The sequence below is a fragment of the Telmatherina bonti genome (assembly GCF_933228915.1).
Source record: "Telmatherina bonti genome assembly, chromosome: 21".
Classification (NCBI taxonomy): domain Eukaryota; kingdom Metazoa; phylum Chordata; class Actinopteri; order Atheriniformes; family Telmatherinidae; genus Telmatherina; species Telmatherina bonti.
Window position 1 is genome coordinate 4341598 of NC_136630.1, and position 17907 is coordinate 4359504.

General features: G+C 47.7%; 2 protein-coding genes across 2 annotated transcripts; both read right to left on the reverse strand.

Moving 5' to 3' along the window:
* Nucleotides 1-427: 427 nt before the first annotated feature.
* kcnj2a (potassium inwardly rectifying channel subfamily J member 2a) lies at nt 428-5329 on the reverse strand. The gene is made up of 2 exons (XM_079260687.1): nt 5197-5329; nt 428-3796 (listed from the first exon to the last, which is right to left on the reverse strand). Exon 2 carries the CDS (start codon nt 3581-3583, stop codon nt 2306-2308), a length of 1278 nt encoding a protein of 425 aa, XP_079116813.1. The 5' UTR covers nt 3584-3796; nt 5197-5329; the 3' UTR covers nt 428-2305.
* A 7774-nt stretch (nt 5330-13103) lies between these two features.
* On the reverse strand, nt 13104-14696 carry kcnj16a (potassium inwardly rectifying channel subfamily J member 16a; the record flags this gene model as incomplete). Its single annotated transcript, XM_079261154.1, has 2 exons — nt 13104-13353; nt 13678-14696. 2 exons carry the CDS (start codon nt 14694-14696, stop codon nt 13104-13106), a joined length of 1269 nt encoding a protein of 422 aa, XP_079117280.1.
* Between the last annotated feature and the right edge of the window lie 3211 nt (nt 14697-17907).

Consider the following 17907-nt stretch of genomic DNA (forward strand, 5'->3'; position numbering starts at 1 on the left):
GATCCCCTTTGGATTTAATAGGAAAGTGTCCAAAAACTCTAAAGTCTTTACAGCAAAATCAGTTATTGTTTTCATCAGAAATTAATCTAAACTTTCTCAAGGCCACAACCTCACAGTTAGAAAAGCTATAATAGAACTTAATATCCTCTTTCTCATAATTTATGGGGACAGTTTCCCATTAAATCCAACTGGAAAGTGTCCTAAAACTTCTGATTCAAGGTGTGCATGCTGCCAGGATCTGTTAAAGAAAAAAAACTTCTTTTATTGAGTGGAAATGATTTTATAACAAAGAAACAACTTGATTCCTTTTGTCCACCGACATTTTATTGAAAAAGAGCAATATAATATCATGTACAATAATAATTATAATAACTTTAATACAAAAATCTGTACATTCTGTGGTTTTGCAGTACATCTGGAAGACTGATAAAGTAACTGCAACAGAAGGGAAGGCGTGTATGTACACATGGAGCCGAGCGGCTTTCCGTCTCGTCAACAAACAGTTCAGGATATAAAATTAAAGCAATTCTTGTGCGAAACACCTTCATGTGCAAAGTTACACTGCGTTTGCCTCAAAGCGGCGGAAGGTCTGTCGCTCGCAAACAGCTCCAAGGACAAGTGGCTTCAACTAGAGACGGATTTTAATTTAACGAGAATCATTTTGTGATTTCTCACCCCATCCTACTCCACTTCCACGCTTTGATTTAAAACCTTTAAAGCAGGTTCGTCTCCAGAAATTAACTGGTTGCTTCAAGTTGACACCTTTAAAACAAACAAACAAACAACAAAAGCTTGAACATTATTATCAGTTCAGCAACTCCACAGAACTTCTTTATGTCTTCAACCGTTTCATCCAGGTTGATGAAGCGGCTCACGATGAGCATGATCAGCGTAGGAAAGGCAAAGCTACTGTACACGTGCTTAAAAACACACCGTATGAAAACGTCCTGCAGGTCCTACGTCTCTGTACCAAACCTACTCCGGCGTTGCTTTTAAGGAACTTGGAACTATGGTAATAACACTCTTTGGCATTTTTTATCAGCTGTTAAACAAAACAAAGCCGAAGCAACATCATAGCAGCTCTTTTAGGGACATTCAGGCTCTGGTTTCCTCTGGAAGGAAGCATTTCTGTCAGTTTTATGTCTAACTCTGCTGTGATTGGTCGGCGCGAGCGGCTTCAAACCGCTGTCCAGACCAGCGGTTCTCAAACGTTTTCATGGTCCACACCCCACCGTGCTGCCACTGTAGGTGCATCCCTGCTCCAACACACCTGAATCACATGGCTGAATTGCCTCGTGCACGTCATTCAGCCTGGTGACGAGACAGATTGGTGCGTTGCAGAAGGATGCGTCCATACGCTGCAGGATCGTAGACCTCCAGGACCGGACTCTAAATTTACAGCTAGAAAAATGTCAGAAGCTTATATACACTAAAAATCATAAGTTTTGAGACACTTTCTCGTTTGTTTTGATGGGAAAATGTCCCAAAAGTTATGACCAGAGGTGTGTGTCATAAATAACGAGGGTTCAGAAAATCGGCTTTTCTTGAGTGAATGTTGCCAAATTACACATACAAACTTTGTGTTCATGTGTCAGAAAAAAAAGGTGCTGATGTCAGATTTATTATCCATTTTAATGTAAAAATCCTAATTTGATAAACGTAGCCCATAAAGTCATTGCAGGTACCTGGTCCCGACCTCCAGTTTGAGAACCACCGCTCTAAACCAACCACTGCAAAGGACGAAGCTCAGAAATTCAGTGCTGTCGTGTCAAAGGGAAGGCCTCCCCAGGTTGGGGTTTATTGCGTACGGATTGCGTCCAGTCGTGTCTGCCTGCTCTGAGACCAGCTCAGCAACAGAAACTCTGCTTTGTACCTTCTTTGTTCCAGACATCTGCTTCGTGACTCGTTGGATCAGTGAGAAAGCGGCAAAACGAAAGCAATTCAAGGCTTTTTGTGTAACTTGTAGCAGCAGTAGAGGTCTAACGAGAGTAAAGACAAAGGGGAACGTCTTGTTCTCGCAGGACAGAGCAGCTGAGACAGTTTTAGTTCAGTCGCAGCAACAACCTTCTTCCTCTTTGCAGACACTGAGCAAACATTCACGGGGACGTCGTTCTAGGCACGTGCTTCATAGTGCTGTGTTTTGTCATACTGTGTGTCAAAGTTCAGGCCGACTCCAACTGAGCCTTAACCCTTCCCGCTTCCCACAGCAGTACCGTTGGACTCGTCCTCAAGGCGCAGCTCGGCTCGTTGTGCATGTCAGAGCAGAGAGACCATTCAGGGAATCTCTCGGATGAGGTGGAAAGTGTCATATTTCTGACTCTCGTCTCAGAGGCCGGGGCTCCAGCGGCACCATGGCCTGGCTGTGCTCCGTCTCCGAGATGTTGTCCGTCTGGGTGCCGTCGGGGCCGACGCTGCCCCCGTTCCCTTCGTCCGTGTCCTCTTTGTTCTCGAGCGCCATCTCGTTTTCGTAGCAGAAGGAGTTGGAGTTGGAGAGGGTGTATTTTTTCTCTGCGAGGTCTCTGGCGCTGCACAGAGGGGTGCTCGGCACCTCGTAGGTCTTGTGGAAGCGGGCGTAGTCCACCTTGTAGTAGCTTTTCTCCTCAAAGAGCACCGGCTCGAAGCGGTGGCCCCAGAGGATCTCGTTGGTAACGTAGGAGCTGCGGCACTGCGTGGTCATCGCCGTCGCTTCCACCATCCCCTCCAGGATGACCACAATTTCAAACTCGGAGTTCTCCATGTCCTGTTTGCTCATGTCGTAGAAGGGGCTGTCCTCGTCGATCTCGTGCACGATGGTGATCGGGGACACCAGGAAGATGCGGTCGACTCCGCTATCGAAGCCCACGTCTATGTCCATCTGGTCAAGCGGGATGTACTCCCCCTCAGCTGTCGTTCTGGATTTGAGAAGCTGAGCTCGAACGTGTGCCTCAACAAGGTGGCTTTTGCGTAAATTGCCCACGCGCCACATCAGGCAGAGTTTGTTGTCCCTCATGGCCACCGTAGCGTTATGGCTGAACACCAGAGTTTCATTCCTCTTCTTGGGCTTTGCCATTTTAGCCATGACGGCCCCGATGATGAAGGCGTCGATGATGCAGCCTACGATGCTTTGGAAAACCACCATGAAGACAGCAACAGGGCACTCATCTGTCACGTATCGGTAGCCGTAACCGATAGTCGTCTGAGTCTCGATGGAGAAGAGGAAGGCAGCGGTGAAGCTGCTGACGTTGGAGACGCACTTCTGGGCGCCGTTTTCCAGGTCCCCATGAAAGATGGCCACCAGCCAGAAGACGCAGCCAAAGAACAGCCACGAAAGCAGGAAGGCGAGGCAGAAGATGAGGAACATCCACCTCCAGCGGATGTCCACGCACGTAGTGAAGATGTCAGCCAAGTAGCGCTGACTTTTCTCGCTCACGTTGATGAACTGAACGTTGCAGTGGCCGTCTTTCTTCACGAACCGGCTCTGCGGCTGGTGGCTGGTGTGAACCTTGCCATTGCCGTAGCCGTTGGGCACCGCCATAGTGGCCAGCTTCATGCCGTCCTCCTCTGATGACACAGTGCTGTAGCGGCTGGCTCGCACACTTCCCATCACCTCAGTCTGGGAGGGCTGTGCTGCTTCTGCTTTGGAAAACAGTCTGAGTTTCTGGAAAAAGCGTTGGAGAAACAGTTTTGAAACGCTTCGGGGAGCCAAGTCAGGGAGGAAATGGTGTCACGAAGAGGCGACGCCTCAGTGGCCTCGAGACGGAGGAGGGTGAAGCGGTCACTCCTCTTTCATCAGCGGACTGGACCTCATCAGTGTCATCTGAAGGAAACAGAAGCAGGACATGTCCGTTAGAGAAGCCAGCTTCACGAGGAAGCGGAGATGATTAAATTAGCGTTCATTATTCCACTATAAAGCACCAATAACCGATATTTTCTCTGCAAACTCAGACGTTCAGTCTTAGAAAAAACCACTAAAAGTCGATGCTCTTCCTGTGCCAACAATATTTCATATTTCATGCAGTTATGACAAACAAGAAGATTCCATCACTCTTTTCACTTTGCTCCAGTTATGGGTCATTTGTAAGGTGGGCTTATGTTTCCTGGCTGCTCTGCACCGACCCGTTCATCTCAGCGTTTCTATGGCATCTCATGCTCCACTGGTTTTGCACCGCTGATGGATTATGTAAACACTGCGGAGCCTTAAACATGCAGATTATCTGCTGAACAGGAGAAATAAATCAGATCATTTGAAGCTAAATGCATCTAATTAAGATGGGTGTTGCCTGCATTTCCCAGCTGCAGCATTTCGTAGGAGAGATGCTGCTTTCAGGCTTTCTGCACCTGTTCTGACACTTCAGGGCATGAAGCGTCGCATGACGAGATGCAGAGCTTGTTGACTCTTAAAAAGGCCCTCAGGGGTTTGATCTCTCTGCAGCACATCCCAGCACGGCTAAAACCTCTCATTAGCTCTGACTGTCCTGGCAACAGAGTCATTATGAAGCAGCTGCACTGTGGAGTCGGCATGTCAGGGTGGAGTGTGTCTGCTGCACAGAGGCTGATGGGAAGGATCACAACTGGTTGATTTACTGCTGATGTAATCCATCTGGGTCAGAATAAAACCAGAAAGAAGCATTTAAATAACCTCTCAGAAGCTGCAGAGGTCATCCGAAATACAGAACAGGCTGTATTTTTCTAAATTTAGTCATTTTAAACCCGTTTTTATTGCATTTGACATGAATGTGCAACAGGTTGGAGGACTTCTCACGCGCACCATGTCTGGATGTTTTCATAACCCGGTTCACATGATGGGGTAAATATTCATTTAAAATGTGAGCAAAACTCCTTAAATAACATCTAAATGATATTATGGATAAAAATAGCGCGTGTTGCTGTTAGATCCCCGCAGCAACTGTTAACAGGTGCGCGGGTGAACTTCTGATGCAATCACACACACACACACACACACACACACACACACACACACACACCTCACACATGCAAAAGCACGTTTCATTCCCTCTGTAGCTCCACAAATCAGGAAAATCCGAGGCCAGATGAGGTGTGGAGCTGGCGGAGAGGAACTTTTGGCGGGCCACCTGCCTGGCGCGTCCGCGCGGCTGTGCGTAAAAGGCGCAGCGCGTGAGCGGTTTGGCGCATCTGCGCTTCAAACAAGCAGCTATTTCTGCTACTGAACAGAGGTAAAAGTCGTGCTTCCTCTACCTGTTGCTCATCTGGGCGCCGGATGGGATCAGCTGGCTGAAATGTAATCCAGACGCTTTCTGTCGCGTTTCCGCGCGCGCGTTATTTACTTTGGCATCTTTGAAAGTCCCTTCGTGTCTCTGGAGGACCTGTCCTGATAATGTGCCTCGCAGTGAGTTCCCCCAAAGCGTTTTAAACAGGACGCACCAGCAAGCCCCGCCCCTCGCGCTCCGCTTCCGGCCAATGGGGGAGAGGAAGGGAGCGCGCACGGAGAAACAGGCGCAATAATGTTGTGTTTTTGTGTAATCAGTGTGTTTGAACGGCGCAGCAGGGACTCAGAAATGGAAATCAGGTTAAACCAGAGGAAGGAGCTGAAACGGAAACATTGTAACACCAAAACTTTCAGAAGAAGGAAACTGAGATATTCATGTCAGATGTTCCTCTTCTTAAAATGCTTCAGATGATTTCTAAGAAATGTTTTTTCTTTCGTCTTGAAAGAAAAGAAAATGAAACTATTTCAGAGGGAGAAAGTGGACTTGCAGCGTGTTTCCACCTGCAGAGCAACACATCCATCCTGACTCAAGTGGCATCCTTTGTTTTCACAGATCTTTAAATGTGGGCATGGAAAATGTGTTCCTTTGGAAAGACTGACTCACTCAATGAGGAGCCAGAATTCTGATGTGACTCTTCCTCCGCTCGGCTATCAGGTTGCTGGATGTTTAGACTGCATCTGTTGCTCTGTAATTTCAGGTCGGATCTAACCACGATGTCTTAAAGCCATCAGCTAAATCACTCTTCCTGCTTACTAATTCATCCTAAAGATTAACGCACAGCCCCCCCCCCCCCCCCCCCCCCCCCCCCCGCCTGCCTTATTTTTAGCTCTAGTTATTTATAGCTGCACATATATTTACCCCAAACCACCTGTGTCAGAGAGCTGTGCACGTTGTGTGTGTGTGTGTGTGTGTGTGTGTGTTTGTGTTCCATGCCTGATTTCCTGGGATGCTGCAGTGAGCCACAAGGTGGAGGGCTGGAGGCTTCCTCCTCGTAGAGCAGCTGACAGCACCTCAGAGAGGAGGAAGAAACTCTGCTGGCATGCAAGTCGTGTTGCTGCAGCAGCATCAGAGGTCCCTGTGCAGGACCCCCCCCCCTAAACCAGCCATGTCCATTTACACTTCAGTTCAGCTTCATCTGGTCTCCAGTGGGTGGGACCGGGAGAGTGCAGCATGACACCCTGTTTATGATGAAAACGCCACATTTCTCCTTGTTTAGGAGAAAATGATCTTTTAATAAAACTTCTAGAAAATGTTGCAAACTGAAAACTTTAGCTTTAATCTTCAGAATCTTCTGCTTTCAGTCCAGTTCTGAGGTCTTTGCACTGACTGCCGGTGCCTCAGAGGACTTTAAAATTCTGCTGCTGGTCTATAGAACCCTGAACAGTCCAGGACCCGGTATGAACCCAGCAGACCCCCCAGGTCATCCGGATCCGGTCTTTTATCAGTTCCAGAGTCAGAAGCAGACCTGGAGAAGCTGCATTCAACTTCTATGCTCCGCATGTCTGGAAAAAACCTCCGGAAAGCTTCAGATCAGCTGGAACATCCTCCTGCTCTCAGCATGGAAACAGATTTTATTTAAGAGTCAAAATCTGCATGATTAATGTGCGTGTGTGTGTGTGTGTGTGTGTGTGTGTGTGTGTGTGTGTGTGTGTGTGTGTGTGTGTGTGTGTGTGTGTACGTACACATAAAGGTAAATTTTATGGAACATGAACTTTTTCTCATTTTCAAACGGGCTGAAACAAGAAATTCTTAGTTTAAAAACATCCTTCAAGGTTGTTGTTATGACAACTCATTAAAATTCTGCCCCCCCCCCTCCCCCCCCTCCCCTTGTTGTAGCCTCATAGGCTGATAGTCAGACAGACGGACGCTGGAGCTGAGTGTTCTCCTAACTAAAGATTAAAACATGAGTGTGAGAAGAGCTTCACCACCATGGTTGCTGCATCTGGTTGCTGCGTCTGGTTGCTGCATCTGGTTGCTGCGTCTGGTTGCTGCATCTGGTTGCTGCGTCTGGTTGCACCGCCTGGTTGCTGCGTCTGGTTGCTGCATCTGGTTGCTGCGTCTGGTTGCTGCATCTGGTTGCTGCGTCTGGTTGCTGCGTCTGGTTGCTGCGTCTGGTTGCTGCATCTGGTTGCAGCACCTGGTTGCTGCGTCTGGTTGCTGCATCTGGTTGCTGCGTCTGGTTGCAGCACCTGGTTGCTGCGTCTGGTTGCACCGCCTGGTTGCTGCGTCTGGTTGCTGCATCTGGTTGCTGCGTCTGGTTGCTGCATCTGGTTGCAGCGTCTGATTGCTGCATCTGGTTGCTGCGTCTGGTTGCTGCATCTGGTTGCTGCATCTGGTTGCTGCGTCTGGTTGCTGCATCTGGTTGCAGCACCTGGTTGCTGCGTCTGGTTGCACCGCCTGGTTGCTGCGTCTGGTTGCTGCATCTGGTTGCTGCGTCTGGTTGCTGCATCTGGTTGCAGCGTCTGATTGCTGCGCCTGGTTGCTGCGCCTGGTTGCAGCGTCTGCTTGTAGCATCTGGTTGCTGCGCCTGGTTGCTGCGTCTGGTTGCAGCGTCTGCTTGTAGCGTCTGGTTGCAGCGTCTGGTTGCTGCATCTGGTTGCTGCGTCTGGTTGCAGCGTCTGGTTGCTGCATCTGGTTGCTGCGTCTGGTTGCACCGCCTGGTTGCTGCGTCTGGTTGCTGCATCTGGTTGCTGCGTCTGGTTGCTGCGTCTGGTTGCTGCGTCTGGTTGCTGCATCTGGTTGCAGCACCTGGTTGCTGCGTCTGGTTGCTGCATCTGGTTGCTGCGTCTGGTTGCAGCACCTGGTTGCTGCGTCTGGTTGCACCGCCTGGTTGCTGCGTCTGGTTGCTGCATCTGGTTGCTGCGTCTGGTTGCTGCATCTGGTTGCTGCGTCTGGTTGCTGCATCTGGTTGCAGCGTCTGATTGCTGCATCTGGTTGCTGCGTCTGGTTGCTGCATCTGGTTGCTGCATCTGGTTGCTGCGTCTGGTTGCTGCGTCTGGTTGCTGCATCTGGTTGCAGCACCTGGTTGCTGCGTCTGGTTGCACCGCCTGGTTGCTGCGTCTGGTTGCTGCATCTGGTTGCTGCGTCTGGTTGCTGCATCTGGTTGCAGCGTCTGATTGCTGCGCCTGGTTGCTGCGCCTGGTTGCAGCGTCTGCTTGTAGCATCTGGTTGCTGCGCCTGGTTGCTGCGTCTGGTTGCAGCGTCTGCTTGTAGCGTCTGGTTGCAGCGTCTGGTTGCTGCATCTGGTTGCTGCGTCTGGTTGCAGCGCCTGGTTGCTGCGCCTGGTTGCAGCGTCTGGTTGCACCGCCTGGTTGCAGCGTCTGGTTGCTGCATCTGGTTGCAGCGCCTGGTTGCTGCGCCTGGTTGCAGCGTCTGGTTGCACCGCCTGGTTGCAGCGTCTGGTTGCTGCGTCTGGTTGCTGCGTCTGGTTGCAGCGCCTGGTTGCTGCGCCTGGTTGCAGCGTCTGGTTGCACCGCCTGGTTGCTGCGTCTGGTTGCAGCGCCTGGTTGCTGCGTCTGGTTGCACCGCCTGGTTGCTGCGTCTGGTTGCAGCGTCTGGTTGCTGCATCTGGTTGTGGCGCCTGGTTGCTGCATCTGGTTGCAGCGCCTGGTTACTGCGTCTGGTTGCAGCGTCTGGTTGCTGCGTCTGGTTGCTGCATCTGGTTGCAGTGCCTGGTTGCTGCGTCTGGTTGCTGCATCTGGTTGCAGCGCCTGGTTGCAGCGTCTGGTTGCTGCGCCTGGTTGCTGCGTCTGGTTGCTGCATCTGGTTGCACCGCCTGGTTGCAGTGTCTGGTTGCTGCGTCTGGTTGCTGCATCTGGTTGCAGCGCCTGGTTGCAGCGTCTGGTTGCTGCATCTGGTTGCACCGCCTGGTTGCAGCGTCTGGTTGCTGCATCTGGTTGCTGCGCCTGGTTGCAGCGTCTGGTTGCTGCATCTGGTTGCTGCGCCTGGTTGCAGCGTCTGGTTGCTGCTGTCTGTGTGATAACTCGACATCAGGCCACTTTCCCAATCACCGCCGTTTCCTTTGATCCGTTTCAGGACATTAAGGAAAGAAAAGTTGCAAACAAACATTTTAACATCTTTTTATTGGAACTGTGGAAGTGTAAATCCAGCCTTGAAATTCCTTCCTGCTGTTGTTCATAAAATATATGAGGATGTACAGTCGAATAAACATCAGAGCAGCTTCAACACCAGCCAGTCAGCCAGGTGTGAAGTGATTTGATGAACTTAGTTTTCGATGAGTAAACACAGATTCCACCTGAACAAGCACAATGGAAACATTTCCATGTGTTTCATACAAACTCTCATGATTACACTCATAATAAGAGACATGACTCCAGGACTTCTGCTTATTTACTGTCAGCAGAGCCCGAATGTTCAGCTTTACTCTGTAAATCTTATGTTGCTTCACAAGGACACCGAGTCCACTTAGAAAAGCAGAGCGCAGACCTCCACCAAGCAGCTCATTTCCAGCCGACGTTCTGGTCCTATAGTCATCTTAAATGGATCCACTATCAGATTCCAGATCCACTGATAATGAATCCACAGTATCCAGCATACACATGTTTTTTTGTTTTATTTATCTTAAACCCAAATACATTACAAGAACAAAAATTCACATTTGTATTAAGGTGTACCTTCTTTGAAAAGGAGCAATTGGAAGTGTGGTGATTGTTGCATGGTTATTTTCCTGCAGTGATGACAAGTTGTTCCTGTTCTGGATGGTAGTATCCAGAATGTTGTTCCTGTTCTGGATGGTAGTATCCAGAATGTTGTTCCTGTTCTGGATGGTAGTATCCAGAATGTTGTTCCTGTTCTGGATGGTAGTATCCAGAATGTTGTTCCTGTTCTGGATGGTAATATCTGGAACGTTGTTCCTGTTCTGGATGATAAACCGGAACGTTGTTCCTGTTCTGGATGGAAGTATTTGGAATGTTGTTCCTGTTCTGCATGGTTGTATCCAGAAGGTTGTTCCTGTTCTGGATGGTAGTATTCAGAATGTTGTTCCTGTTCTGGATGGTAGTATCCAGAATGTTGTTCCTGTTCTGGATGGTAGTATCCAGAATGTTGTTCCTGTTCTGGATGGTAGTATCCAGAATGTTGTTCCTGTTCTGGATGGTAATATCTGGAACGTTGTTCCTGTTCTGGATGATAAACCGGAACGTTGTTCCTGTTCTGGATGGAAGTATTTGGAATGTTGTTCCTGTTCTGCATGGTTGTATCCAGAATGTTGTTCCTGTTCTGGATGGTAGTATTCAGAATGTTGTTCCTGTTCTGGATGGTAGTATCCAGAATGTTGTTCCTGTTCTGGATGGTAGTATCCAGAATGTTGTTCCTGTTCTGGATGGTAGTATCCAGAATGTTGTTCCTGTTCTGGATGGTAGTATCCAGAATGTTGTTCCTGTTCTGGATGGTAGTATCCAGAATATTGTTCCTGTTCTGGATGGTAATATCTGGAACGTTGTTCCTGTTCTGGATGATAAACCGGAACGTTGTTCCTGTTCTGGATGGAAGTATTTGGAATGTTGTTCCTGTTCTGCATGGTTGTATCCAGAAGGTTGTTCCTGTTCTGGATGGTAGTGTTCAGAATGTTGTTCCTGTTCTGGATGGTAGTATCCAGAATGTTGTTCCTGTTCTGGATGGTAGTATCCAGAATGTTGTTCCTGTTCTGGATGGTAGTGTCCAGAATGTTGTTCCTGTTCTGGATGGTAGTGTCCAGAATGTTGTTCCTGTTCTGGATGGTAGTGTCCAGAATGATGTTCCTGTTCTGGATGGTAGTATCCAGAATGTTGTTCCTGTTCTGGATGGTAGTATCCAGGATGTTGTTCCTGTTCTGGATGGTAGTATCCAGAAGGTTGTTCCTGTTCTGGATGGTAATATCTGGAACGTTGTTCCTGTTCTGGATGATAAACCGGAACGTTGTTCCTGTTCTGGATGGAAGTATTTGGAATGTTGTTCCTGTTCTGCATGGTTGTATCCAGAAGGTTGTTCCTGTTCTGGATGGTAGTATTCAGAATGTTGTTCCTGTTCTGGATGGTAGTATCCAGAATGTTGTTCCTGTTCTGGATGGTAGTGTCCAGAATGTTGTTCCTGTTCTGGATGGTAGTGTCCAGAATGTTGTTCCTGTTCTGGATGGTAGTGTCCAGAATGATGTTCCTGTTCTGGATGGTAGTATCCAGAATGTTGTTCCTGTTCTGGATGGTAGTATCCAGGATGTTGTTCCTGTTCTGGATGGTAGTATCCAGAAGGTTGTTCCTGTTCTGGATGGTAGTATCCGGAATGTTGTTCCTGTTCTGGATGGTAGTATCCAGAATGTTGTTCCTGTTCTGGATGGTAATATCCAGGATGTTGTTCCTGTTCTGGATGGTAGTATCCAGGATGTTGTTCCTGTTCTGGATGGTAGTATCCAGAATGTTGTTCCTGTTCTGGATGGTAGTATCCAGGATGTTGTTCCTGTTCTGGATGGTAGTATCCAGAACGTTGTTCCTGTTCTGGATGGTAGTATCCAGGATGTTGTTCCTGTTCTGGATGGTAGTATCCAGAATGTTGTTCCTGTTCTGGATGGTAGTATCCAGGATGTTGTTCCTGTTCTGGATGGTAGTATCCAGAATGTTGTTCTTGTTCTGGATGGTAGTATCCAGGATGTTGTTCCTGTTCTGGATGGTAGTATCCAGAACGTTGTTCCTGTTCTGGATGGTAGTATCCAGGATGTTGTTCCTGTTCTGGATGGTAGTATCCAGAATGTTGTTCCTGTTCTGGATGGTAGTATCCAGGATGTTGTTCCTGTTCTGGATGGTAGTATCCAGAATGTTGTTCCTGTTCTGGATGGTAGTATGCAGTGATTTCTGCTGGCCTTCTGGTTTTATGCAGCAGCAACAATATGGAGCAGACGTAGCAACATAAACCACAGCAGAGAAGACTCTTAACCTACACCTACATCCACAGCCAACAGCACAGTCCACTCTCTTTATGGATATGGATAAATCTTTCCAGCTTTGAAATGTGTGTGTGTGCGCAACAATCACCACCAATTGCTCCTTTTCAAAGAAGGTACACCTTAATACAAATGTGAATTTTTGTTCTTGTAACGTATTTGGGTTTAAGATAAATAAAACAAAAAAACATGTGTGTATATATATATATATATATATATATATATATATATAATATGTATATGTAGGCAAGTTTATTTTCTATAACTCATTTAATGTACAGGACCATTCAAAGTGCTTTACATGAAACAATGAAGTCATTACTGTGATGTTCTGTTAAAGAATTGGAAAGCACATTAAAAACAAACTGAAAATTAAATAAAGACAGAAAAAGTCCAATAAGATAATATGCTACAAATAAGCTTCAGTGTGTGGAATAAAAGGTTATTTTGATAAAAGAAATGAACGGATTTAAAGCAGCTGAGAGTTTCAACAGTCTGCCAAAGTTCTCCATTGTCTGATCAGAGGGACTGATGAACATCTGGGCAGACACATCTGATCATATCTAACAGTTCTGAAAAGTCCTGTTTCATTTCCTCTCATTGTTGTTTCACATCATTGCTTCAAATCTGTTGTGTAATCCCTCCAGTTGCCAACAAAGACATAAACAAGCAGCCTGAAATGTTTTGAGATCGATGGAAATCTGCGTCTTTGATGTCGTCTTGGTTTGTGTCCATGCTCCTAATTTTTGTTCAGTTACTAAATACTTGATAAACAGAGGTCTCGGGATTCTCAGAGAAGATGAGGTTCAGGGATGCATTCAGTGACTTCTTGACCAACAGTCGCTGAGGACAGTTGATGCAGTGTGTTTGTAAAATCTCATATCATTTCTCTATTGCTCTTCTGCTCCTTTAGATTCATTTGGTGGAACCAAAGAGTCTTAATGTTAACTTGCCTCATTTGGTTCAGGTGGGTTTTCACTAACTAGTTCCACCGTCACAGGCGGAGGTTTTAGTCGATTTTCAAATCTGTTTTGTGGCTGAGTGTGTGGAGAGGGCCGTGGAGAAGGCCGTGGAGAGGGCCGTGGAGATGGCTGTGGAGATGGCCGTGGAGAAGGCCGTGGAGAGGGCCGTGGAGAAGGCCGTGGAGAGGGCCGTGGAGAAGGCCGTGGAGAAGGCCGTGGAGAGGGCCGTGGAGATGGCCGTGGAGAGGGCCGTGGAGATGGCCGTGGAGAGGGCCGTGGAGATGGCCGTGGAGAAGGCCGTGGAGATGGCCGTGGAGAGGGCCGTGGAGAAGGCCGTGGAGAAGGCCGTGGAGAGGGCCGTGGAGAGGGCCGTGGAGAAGGCCGTGGAGAAGGCCGTGGAGAGGGCCGTGGAGAAGGCCGTGGAGAAGGCCGTGGAGAAGGCCGTGGAGAGGGCCGTGGAGAGGGCCGTGTAGAGGGCCGTGGAGAGGGCCGTGTAGAGGGCCGTGGAGAACACCTGGCAGAATGTCAGGGTCAGGGTCGAGCGGCAAGCTTTAACTGCTTCTCGCGCTCATACGCCTCAGCACTGACCCCTGGCACCGGGACCTTAGCTGTGTTATTGAACAAGTTGTAATCCATCATGTAGTGCCTCTTGTTGACCCGGATCATCTCCTGGAACAGTTGTCCCCAGAGGATCTCATCTGGAGAGTACGATGTCCGGGTCTGATGCAGTATGCCTGTTGAATCGTCCGTATAGGTGAACGAAACCACCAGCTCAAAGTCAGCTTTCCGCAGATCTTCCAAACTCATCTTGTACAACGGACTGCCGGCTTCGATCCTGTGGATGATGGTGGTAGGCGTCACTAGGACGATGTTGCTCTGCTGGATTGCCAGGTCTTCATAGCTCACATCAACTCTCCCTGTGGCATGCACCTTGGAACGGAAGATCTGAGCAGAAGCCATTCCCTCCACCAGGTGATGTCTCCGGAAGTCTCCGACTCTCCAGCAAAGACACAGGTAACCATCTCGCAGGTTGATGACTGCGCTGTTGCTGAAGCCCACCGTCTGTGCCCTTTTCCTGGCCGAGGCCATTTTGGCAACTACAATCCCAATGACGAAGGTGTCGATGAAGCAGCTGATGACATCTTGTATGGTGACGATGATGATGGCGATCATGCAGTTCTCAGACATTCCTCTGAATCCGTAGCCAATGGTGGTTTGAGTTTCGAGTGAAAACAGGAAAGCGGCCGTGAAGCTGCGCACCTCAAACACACAGGGGTCGTTGTTATGGTCTCTGACGTCTCCGTGAGCGATGGCTATGACCCAGAACAGGATACCGAAGAAGAGCCAGGAGAGGATGTAAGACAAGGCAAAGATCAGGAACATCACCCTCCACCTGATCTCCACCAAGGTGGTAAAGATGTCTGTGACAAACAGCAACCACTCCGCAGGAACATGGCGGAACACAACGTTACAGTTGCCGTCTTTACGTACGTAGCGGCGTTTCTTCAGAGATCCTTTTTCAGTCCTCGCGCCGCTTTCATCAATAGGGTGCACAGATGTGTATCGTGGCTGCATCTTTCAGTCTGAAAGAAAGTAGAAAAAGTTATTTTTTTCTTTCATTGTGTCTTCTTACCAACTGTGAGATCTCAGCAGATCAGTTGCTGCGTTTCCAGTAGATTTCACGAAATAACAATATTGACAACTGCAAGTTGTGACGTTTTCACTGAATGGCACGTCGGCCGTAATTCTCGTAAACTCTCATCCTCAGTAACTGCATTTTTTCCCACAAAGGAAAAGCGCTGTTTCCAAGTTTTGACAAAAAATTGTGATTTTCAGGTGTTTGTATTGATCAGTGTTTAGAGCATCAGCCCCAGTTCCTGTAAAATCTCGTCCAGTTAACAAGATTTTATGGGAACTGGGGCTTATTCAAGGCAGCCACGCGGCATTACTTTGAGGTTATGTACTTGTTCCGGAGAATTTGCTACAACTTCTTGAAGCTTTTTCACCTCATTTTCTTTTTTCAAATTTTGCTCCTGTTTGTTCCACACGGCGCCATCTTTACCGGAAATGAACTGGTCACATGACCCCCATGTCGTGTCCGGGGATACGTGAAAAAGTGTTTCCATTACACTTTTTAATTTATTTCTTTATCAAAACGTCTGAAAAGTCACTTCTTGTGAGTTTAAAAACCTTTTAGCCATATTTCAGTCTTTTTTCAAAATGTAGGTGTTTCTATTGACATTTTTTATTGCGATGTTTAGTTTTTGCCCAATTCCCAACTCCAAGTTTGATGGAAATGCACCTTAAGACTCCACTTTGAGGAGGATGGAGATTTTGTATGCTTTGATTGATTGATGCATGATTTTTCATGACCCTGGTGTGACACCACATCAAATGAAGATGGGTTGAGAGCTGCAAGAATGATGTGGGAATAAAACTACTGCAGCACCAAAAACCAGTACAAAGGTTTGATGTTTAAAAACATGCTGAAAAACTTTAAACACATTGAAGCTTTGCTTTTACTTCAGGAATAGATCATTTTATTTCTGATAAAAATAAGAAGTAAACAGCTAAATTGGGGAAAGAGACTCTATCTGAGCTTCAGGCTGTATTCACCTTCCATTTAAAGTGCAAATCAATCTCAGCAGCACCCGTATTTTCTGTATTACAGCAGAGCAGCTTGTTTTGTGGTTTAACTGACCCAAAACTTGGCCTGAGCGACGGTCACTGGAGTAATGCAGGTCATGTCGGCTGGAGCAGACAGACGACTGCAGACGAGACGAGCAGCTACTGTCTGACCTCTGACACACATCAGAAATCCATTTGTTTGTTTTTTTTTTTTTTTTACTTTGATCAGGAATCTACACCTGAAAAACTCAGATTGTTGTTTGACATATTTAGGCCAAACATGTTGCAGGATCATTGTATTGACTCTACAGGCAGTTCCTTTTGACAACTGAGTCCACATGTTTTCACATTCAGAGGGAATTAGAAACTAAATAAGCTGAAAAATAGAAAAAAAAAATCTTTGTATATGGGAAAAGTATTTGCTGTAATTTCGAAAAAATTATGTGCTGAATTTTCTTCTTCAATGTTTTCTGTGATTCACGCAGCTGCTGCTTTCTTTTTGTTTCCAGCCAACATCCATATAGAAAAAGAATTAAGAGTTTAGTGTGTGGTCCTGTTGGCTTCATCTGGTCGTGATCTCCAGCCGAGTGTGAAGCGGCTGGGATGAGAATCAGCACCTCCAAATCTGAGACCATGGTCCTCAGCCGGAATAGGGTGGATTGCCCTCTCCGGGTCGGGAGTCAGGTCCTGCCTCAAGTGGAGGAGTTTAAATATCTCGGGGTCTTGTTCACAAGTGAGGGAAGGATGGAGCGCGAGATCGACAGACAGATCGGTGCGGCGTCTGCAGTAATGCGGGCTCTGCGCCGGTCTGTCGTGGTGAAGAAGGAGCTGAGCCAGAAGGCGAAGCTCTCCATTTACCAGTCGATCTACGTTCCTACCCTCACCTATGGTCATGAGCTGTGGGTCGTGACCGAAAGAACGAGATCTCGTATACAGGCGGCTGAAATGGGTTTCCGCAGGGTGGCCGGGCTCTCCCTTAGAGATAGGGTGAGGAGCTCGGTCATCCGGGAGGAGATCTGAGTAGAGCTGCTGCTCCTCCGCATCGAGAGGAACCAGTTGAGGTGGCTCGGGCATCTGGTCAGGATGCCTCCTGGACCTCCCTGGTGAGGTGTTCCAGGCACGTCCCTCTGGGAGGAGACCCCGGGGAAGACCCAGGACACGCTGGAGGGATTATATCTCTTAACAATCGTTTAATACTTTCCTGTCAGGGAGAATATTTACCTCCTATCCAGCCTTTTTATTTTTATTTATATACTTTGAAATGTCATTTTCATTTCCGAATATTCAACAGCTCTGGTTTACTATGGCCCTAAATCACGAAGCAGAATAAGTTCCTAGATGTACTTTTTCAGTCTGAGACAACTTGTCTCAACTTATTTATTAGGTTTTGTGTGTGTGTGTGTGTGTGTGTGTGTGTGTGTGTGTGTGTGTGTGTGTGTGTGTGTGTGTGTGTGTATTTAATCAAAAAATCTCTAAGTTCCCACGATGGCAGTAGTGGAGTAGCAGACTGATACATTTGGACATTAGAAAATGGTCTACTTCCACCACACCAAGCAGCTTCTGCAACCACTTCCAGCTTGTTGGACGGTTCCGCCAATGTGACAAGACCTTGCAAGACGGTAACCATAGCAACCACAGGTACAAGTGTCCCGCCTTCTCCTCTGCAGCAGGATAATTTCAGACCCATGTTGGGGTTTTTTCTGCTGCTGATGTTTCGTGACGTTTTACAGACGAAGTTTTAGAAAACAAAACTGTTTAGAGAGACGACTGCGATCATTTGCCCGACTGATCCCCGTCTAATGGCGCCGGGACTGCACTGGTCCAAGACAGCAGGGCAAAATGGATGTGGAAACTGGAATCGTGTCATGGTGCAGGCAAAGGAAGGATCAGTAAGAGCCAAACCACTGAGAGCGTCCTCTTCGCCCCAAACCAATGGCTGCTATCTGGGCTCCAGTCACAAAGTCCAGTTTCTCCTGGCCACAGCGGACATCACTACTGCCAGAAGCACGTCATAGAAAATAACTTCCCATGAGCTTCCCGTTATCTCCTGTAAATGCAGCATCCTACAGTTAGACACTGTTGCGTCGGTGCTATTTAACCTGCATGTCGGACACTGCAGACTTTTACTTACTTTTTCCAGCAGTCACACAGAACAAGC

Excerpts from the sequence above, each read along its gene's own strand:
- kcnj2a (XM_079260687.1), bottom strand. The coding sequence starts at position 3,583 with ATGGGAAGTGTGCGAGCCAGCCGCTACAGCACTGTGTCATCAGAGGAG.